The 7,500-nt window shown below is 40.3% G+C and overlaps 1 protein-coding gene across 1 annotated transcript in view; it reads right to left on the minus strand.

Moving 5' to 3' along the window:
* Window positions 1-7,500, minus strand: part of LOC138049141 (uncharacterized) — a 23,002-nt gene that overhangs the window by 2,324 nt on the left and 13,178 nt on the right. Inside the window, exons 4-7 of the mRNA XM_068895290.1 lie at window positions 7,126-7,500; window positions 2,614-2,712; window positions 2,414-2,526; window positions 2,282-2,300 (exon numbers count right to left, since the gene is read on the minus strand). The exon at window positions 7,126-7,500 is cut by the window's right edge and continues 850 nt beyond it. Coding sequence (XP_068751391.1) covers window positions 2,282-2,300; window positions 2,414-2,526; window positions 2,614-2,712; window positions 7,126-7,500 — 606 coding nt within the window. The remainder of the gene's footprint in view (window positions 1-2,281; window positions 2,301-2,413; window positions 2,527-2,613; window positions 2,713-7,125) is intronic.

The raw sequence follows: 7,500 nt of genomic DNA on the forward strand, positions 1-7,500 counted from the left end.
CTACATTACTACTCAAGTTATTTAAAAAAATTCATCCCAGAATTATTAATGATCATCACCATCGTTTTCACCATTTTGATGTATGGCTGCGAAGCTTGGAAACTCATGAAAACAGAAGCAAAGAAGCTGGACGCTTTCCAATACAAATGCATGAAACGCATACTGAGAATTAGATGGCCACGGACCATCTCGCACCAACAAATCCAGGAGACCACAGGAGTGAACAGAACCAGTGATTAGATCAGACGCCGAAGATGGAATTGGATCGGGCATATATTGAGGAAGAACAGAGAGGAGCACTGTGTTACAGCATTGGAGCGGAGGCCAGAGGGGAGGAGGAGACCAGGTCGACCAAAAACAACATGGAGGAGAATGGTTGAGGACGAAAGACGAGTAGCTGGGTGGCAATCATGGACGACTGTCAGAGCTTTAGCAGCAAACCAAAGTGGATGGAAAGAGAATGTCAAAGCCTTATGTGCCTTATGGCACGAAGAGATATAGAGATAGAGATAGAGAGATCACCATCGTCATCATTCTCTTAAAGAACCTCAATATTCATTGAAAAACAGAACTATGTCAAATCTAAGAAGTTCTTTTTCAGTCTTCCACCAAGTCATGTCAAAGACAATTCATGGTTTGCATCTTACGTCACGGCTGCCATGTTGGTGTAAAGAACGATGTAGTAAAACGTCTTTTGGGAATTTGACTCCATCATTCTGCAAAACTTGTAGGGCCATTTTCTATTGTTTTGTACAGCAACATGGCCGACTCATCACGTGGATGCAAATCAGGGGGGCGATCCAGGATTTTCCTTAGGAGGGGGTGCACTACTAAGGAATGGCGTAGCTGACTGGTGACGTTTTTTTTTAAATGCAGAATACCAGTTGTATTAGAAAGGGGTTTCGCATTTCGCACCCCCTGCACCCTCCCCCTAGATCCACCCTGCAAACCAAGAACGTCAAACCCAATTAGTTTCAGTGGTGAAGAAAAAAGGTATGTTTAACAATGAGACTGTGCATGCTTGGTTGGCACATTTCTGTTTTGGGGCCCCGTTTTTCGAAAGTCTTGGTAAGTACCCGATAAGTTTTCGGGTGTTTCTCAAATCTCCAGTTAATTTGTATCCCGTTTTTTTCCCGATACCTTTCCCGGTAATTTACGGGAGCTTTCGAGCTCCCGTTAAGTTTACGGGTAACATCATTTTGTTACATCAAAACAAAATGGCTGCCGGACGCGGACATTTTTTAACGCAGTTTGTCGGCCAAGGACATACCGAGGGAGGCCTTTACTGAGCCATATGACCGATACGGAAGTCGTCAAGAGGAAGATTAAATAGGCTGGTAGAAAGGTGTATTGTAAAGAAGATCTAGAGAGAGACAACAATGCGCGGAGACTCAGGTAAACCAATACAGGCTCATAGTCAAGACGTACCCACCTACTTTCGGTGGCGAAAAACTAAAAATAATAATACATTAAACTACGATGGAATCGGCAATAAAGCCAGCCTCAAATAAAACACGCACTGCGGTTTGTTTTGGCGTGAGTCTCCTCTTTTCACATCTAAAAGATTCGTAGCACCTTAATGAAGGCAAGAACTGCAAAATTTTCAGCAAAAAACAAATGAAATGTTGTTTTAATTAAAGTTGACATCATGGCTTCGAACGCTATCTTTGTTTACATCGTAGCGGACGGTTTGGAAACTGGATGCTACAAGTTTCAACAGCCAATCAGACAAAAGTCTCCTTTGTTATTGTAATCTGAGAAGCGACAAGTATATTTTCAACTCCTCTTTTAATTTGTTATGTGTCTGAGCTGGAGCAAATATAAATAACTGATGGGCTTTTTGGGTAATTAATCTTCAAAAATAGTAAATTATTAGAAAAGCAACGAGCGGTTGGACTTACTTTGGGATGATGATACTGTATAAATATACAGTACTTACAGGAGCCCATTACTAGGAGCCTCCATATGCAGTAGATCCTAGAGTCAACCTTTGCGCGTATCATTCTATTTTTAGAACGAACCCTTGAGCATGAGACTGCATTTACATAAATTTACATCAATTTGCTCGATTTAAATACAGTTTTACTGCTTCATTTGTCTTCGTTAGACAATGACTTTACTCTGATTGGCCTTTTAAACTGAACAGTGCGTGCAGAGCCGAGGAACTCAAGGCGTTCTAAACATAGAAAGATACAGGCAAAGGTTGACTCATAAGGACGTGTATGAGAGAGGCAAGCTCCTACTCATGGGCTCCTGGTACTTACTAACAGCAATGTCTTACCTTGTGGTCGATCTGGATCCTTCAAAAAATAAAAAAATATACATATAAATTGGTAAAATGGGAAGACATCAATCAAACTGAAAAAGTGCAATAATTTTAGTTTTAAACATAACATTTTTTTCACAATTTTACCTTCGCTGGCAAAGTTTGGTATGTTCGATCCTTAGTGATGGACAATTTCCGGAAAAGTGCTTCACGTATTGAGCTACTTCTGAAACGTTTTCTCTCATGTCCACCCTCTTCTCCTAAGGATACGACAATTGCTCATTACGTATCTTATACTGCAATCAAGTATGCACTTAAAAATCGGTTAAAAATTAGTCACCACATACCTTTTCTGCCTGGCTTTCCATCACGGCTTTCAGAAGTTAAAGACAGAGCGTGATTGTCCTGTGCAGAATCTAAAAGGCTTTCAGTCGTACTGTTACTTGCTGCAACAATTCAAACAAAAATTCAAAGATTAATACTTTTTTTATGTTAACTTTAATTTGACTTAAGGGAGTGGCACTTGACTACAGAAAGACAATGGTTGCTAAGGATGGAGGCATGGATGGTTCTATGAAGTAACTTTCAATGGAAATCTGACATCACTTCAATCTGAGGGCCCTTGCGCAACTAGTTCCAGTCCTCCACTGTCCATATCAGTAAAAAGAAAAACAAAAAAATAAAAATTAAAAAAACGGGTAAAAGCTTCCAAGAAACGAATGGACAAGGCAGTTTTTTACCGGATGGAAAACGACCTATCATTTTTCGAAAACTGTAGCATGGAATTCCTATTTGACAAAGGTTGGATTTGAAATTAAGCATCGTTTTAGGCCTAATAAGTTATTGCTCCAAATCTCAGTCTTAATCTGAATCCTTATCTTAATCTCAATGAATTAGGAGCAAAAACGTTTTAGGCCTAATTAGGCCTAAAACGATATTTAATCTCAAATCCAACCTTTGTCGGTTAGTATTCAGAGTATGGTGGGGTCATACATGGTGTTTTAGTGTTTCGTTTGGCTGTTTCGGTGTTTCGTGGTTCAGTAATCCCCCTCGCCACGGCGGATGTTGCATCGCTTTACCCAATGTTGACACAAAGAAGGCGCAGTAGGTGAATAATTTCATTGGTCTTGACCAGTTCGCGTACCGCAAAGGCCTCAATACGACTATGGCTTTAATTAAGTGTCAACATGTTTGGCTGAAATGGCTTTATTCAGGCTTTGACTATGTTAGAATTTTTTCTTTCGACTTAAGCAAAGCTTTTGATTCGGTACCTCGTGATATTCTTTGTTCTAAGTTAAAGACACTTGATATTAATCCATATGTGACCAACCGGATTATTAGTTTTTTACAAGGCAGAAAACAAAGAGTTGTTGTTGATGGAATTGTTACGGATTATTTAAACATTAATAGAGGTGTCCCCTGGGGGACTGGATTTGGCACTATATTATTTGCTATCATGGTTAATGATATCAAGGTCATCGCACCAAATCAACATTTGTTTGTAAAATTTGCTGATGATTTAACTTTAAGTATTCCTGTAAAATCGGGTGATAGAGCGAGTTTCATTCGAGTGTGGTAAAACCAAAACCAAAGTAATTACTTTGGCCAATCAAAAAGGACGGAGACAATCCAGTAAACCAATCAAAACTCGAAGTAATTACACGTGGCCGACACAAATCGCGGGGTAATGTGCACGCGCGAGCCACTATTGGTTTTGGTTCCACCTCTGATTGGTTGAAAAAATGGCGCAAGAACTTTGAACCAAATCACTGAGTGAAGTAATGAAAAACCAAAGCAATTCGCTAATTACTTTCGACACTCAATTGAAAACCGCTCTAGCAATAGCAATTCAGCAGCTAATGAGTTTCCGAGTCTATTGTTGAATGGACAACTGTTAAACTTCAAGAAAAGTTGGGAGATGCATCTTAAATGCAAATCCACTAAGGGTAAATTACCAGTTCCTCTGACCTTTACAAAACGGAAACCCAGTCTGAAGATGCTGGGTGTAACATTTCAGTCCGATCCGTGTAACTGGGATTTACATCTAGACGATATCCTATCGAAAGCTAGCAGCCGTCTGTATATCTTACGTGTTTGTAAATTCTATGGATTACCGTTGGATCATCTTCATCTTCTTTTCATTAGTTTTATTTTACCTATATTTACATATGCTGTGGAAGTATGGGGCTGCGCGTATTATCATAAGTACTTAAGTCGTATTGACAGGCTGTTCAAAAGAGCTTTTAAGGTTGATTACTGTAATGAGCTCTTTTCCATTGAAAATACTATTGCCCTTAAAGACAAGAAATTATGGCACAAGATCACCGACAGTAATTCAACCACAGCTTTAGATGACCCCCTGCCACCAGAACGAACTATGGTTACGTTACGTAAGAGGCGTCACAACTATATCATCCTGTTTGTCAGAGCTGAGCGTTTCAAGAGAACGTTTGTAAATAGATACTTGTTCTCTAGTTAGTTACTTAGTTAATTAGTTGTCTGTATGACTTAATTTATATCATTGTAACTAAACACGTTTGTTGTTTAGAGCGTTTTAATGAAGACCATTATTATTATTATTATTATTATTATTATTATTATTATTATTATTGTTATTATTATTATTATTATTATTATTATTATTAAATGGTACAATAGCGAGCCATACATTTACAAGAATTAAACACACTCTTACAATACGATCGATCATTGCAACCTGGGCAAGTAGTGCCGGCCCATGAGGATTACATGCAAGAAAGTAGGTAGGCAGTGTACCTTCTAAAATAGTATACTGCCGGTTTGCTTACAATTTCTACCGCCTTTTTAGGTGTAAGTTGACCGGAGCAACTTTATTTACAACTGCACGCTTGAGTGATTGACAGCTTTATTACAGTCTCTTCTTTTAATTGTCAATTATTGTGGCGTGACATGTAACTGGATGTTCAACAGAAAGTGGGCAGCTACCAAGAAAAGGTTGGTTTTCGGGCGGGCGGTTTTTCTCTCCGCTATTCCCACTCCCCATCCCGTAATTTTGTGACCCGGCCCAGACCTACCCCACGCTCTTCCAATATGGTGACTCATGCGTGGTTCGTGGCGACAATGTTACGTGAGACTGTAGCAATAGATACAGTGAATCTGTCGGCCAAGTCTTGAAATGGCATATTTAATCTCAGCTTCATAAGCACCAAAACAAATTTTTGAAATTTGTTAACTTTTGAGTGCGGCGATTAACGTGAGATGCAACCTGTTCAAACACCACCATGAGAATTTCCTACGACGAAAGTCCAGTGTAAAATCGCACCCTTTCCTCTGACTTGAAAAACTCCCTGTCTGGAGTTTAATATCCACTTCTCTTTGGGATGAGGTCGTCGAACTCTTCTGGCTGAGTTTCCGCGTCCTTATCAGGTGCTTTAGATTCACTTGATTCCCTGTACAGATAATCAAACGCCTGTGTTTGGGTTTCAGCATCCACATCAGGCAATTCATGATTGCTTGCTTTCCTTTCGAGATGAGCAAGCCGCTTCTGTCTGAGTTTCACCACTAATGCCTGATGTGGAGGCCACATTCTCATCCTGGTGCGATTCAAGTGTTTCGCTTTCAAAGGCCGAGGAGGCGTCTTCAGGCTCCATCTCCACATTTGCTGCAGCAGCATACTCTTCTCAGGTACCCTCTGTGTTTTCAGAAAAATCGAGAAAAGCGATTGGTGTGCCGCTTGCATTAACACGCTTACCCTTCGAGTTCCTGTCGCACTGTTTCGACGCGCATTCGCTCTTTCAGGCCTTTCTTGTGCCACCCTCAGATTCCTCTCTCTGTATTCCTTTTTCCAGGTCCAGTGTTCGAATCCAGTCAACATTATGCTTGTCCCAATGCTTAGCAGGGCTATCTGACACAAAGTGGTGGCTACAAACTCGTTCACTTTGTAAGGGCCGATTTACACGGTACGACTTTGTCGCATGCGACAACGGCTTACGACAAGCCCACGACATGATTTACGATTGTTGTGTACGTCAGAAAAAATGTCGTAGCATTTTAAAACATGTTTTAAAACGCTGCGACAATCGTAAGTCATGTCGTAGACCTGTCGCGAGCTTGTCGCAAGCGACAAAATCGTATCGTGTAAATCGGCCCTAAGACATTTTTGTATCCGGTATCACCTCGACTAATCGCCGAATTCCACCTCTCTCGCCTTGTTGTCGTCAGTTCCTCCATCTGTTCACCTTGACTTTTAATGACAGAAGGAATACGAAACATTCCCACATGTATACGATCTTTATTGCCGGTTTTGGTTCCACAACCAACTACAATGCATAAAACCGTGACTGCGTCTCTTACTAGTTTCTGCTTTGTTTACATCCGAGGGACTCCAACCAGGCGGATGCCACACATCGTCACTTAAAGGTCACGAGGGTGAAAACCAAGAATTGACTAATGTGCATATGTGGGTTGAAATTTGATATGGAAGCAGTTTTCATAACGATGACAGCAATTCTTGCTGTTTAGTCATTCTGATGTGAAATAAAGTTAATTTGGAAAGCCAACAAAATTTCTTTAAACTTATCCACTGCGCATTTAGGTGGATTTCTACGTTCTTGACCAAATTTAGGCAACAATTATTTACAAGCAAGAAGCTATTTAAGAAGTAAATAGGTGTTTCGTTTCCAGACTGATAATTAGTTAGGGTGTTTAGGAATGACTACAAAAATTTGAGGAGGACAAACTCCTACCAAAGGCAACCCAGTTTACGCTCACGGAGCATCTAGTCTTGAACAAAAAACACTTTGTCTGTTTCACCCTAGAAACAATTCATGTTCATATAAACCCTTTCCCAAATGTATCAAGTAACAAGTCATTTCACTTACCAAAAACGCTATCAAGCATCCTTCTTACAAGTTCACCACACTGTTTCTCCCAACTGTACTCCTTAGCATACTGAATGCGAAGATGTTCCGTCTCTTTTAGCCGAACATCCCTCCGCTTTTTACGGACACTTTTAATTGCCTTGGCCCATTGTCTAGGATCTTCGGAATATAGTACACAGCTTGAACCATGTGGCACATGCTCCAGAGCATCTCCTAAACCAGAATTACCACTAACAAGAATAGGAAGACCTGCAGATAAAGCCTCAAGTGCAGCCAAACCAAAACCTTCAGTTCTTGATGGCATTATGCACAGATCTACTTCACAAAACAATCTGACTAGATCCTCTCTGCTTTCCTTAAAAGAGCGAACTGTCA

Source organism: Montipora capricornis, chromosome 5 (assembly GCF_036669925.1).
Source record: "Montipora capricornis isolate CH-2021 chromosome 5, ASM3666992v2, whole genome shotgun sequence".
Classification (NCBI taxonomy): domain Eukaryota; kingdom Metazoa; phylum Cnidaria; class Anthozoa; order Scleractinia; family Acroporidae; genus Montipora; species Montipora capricornis.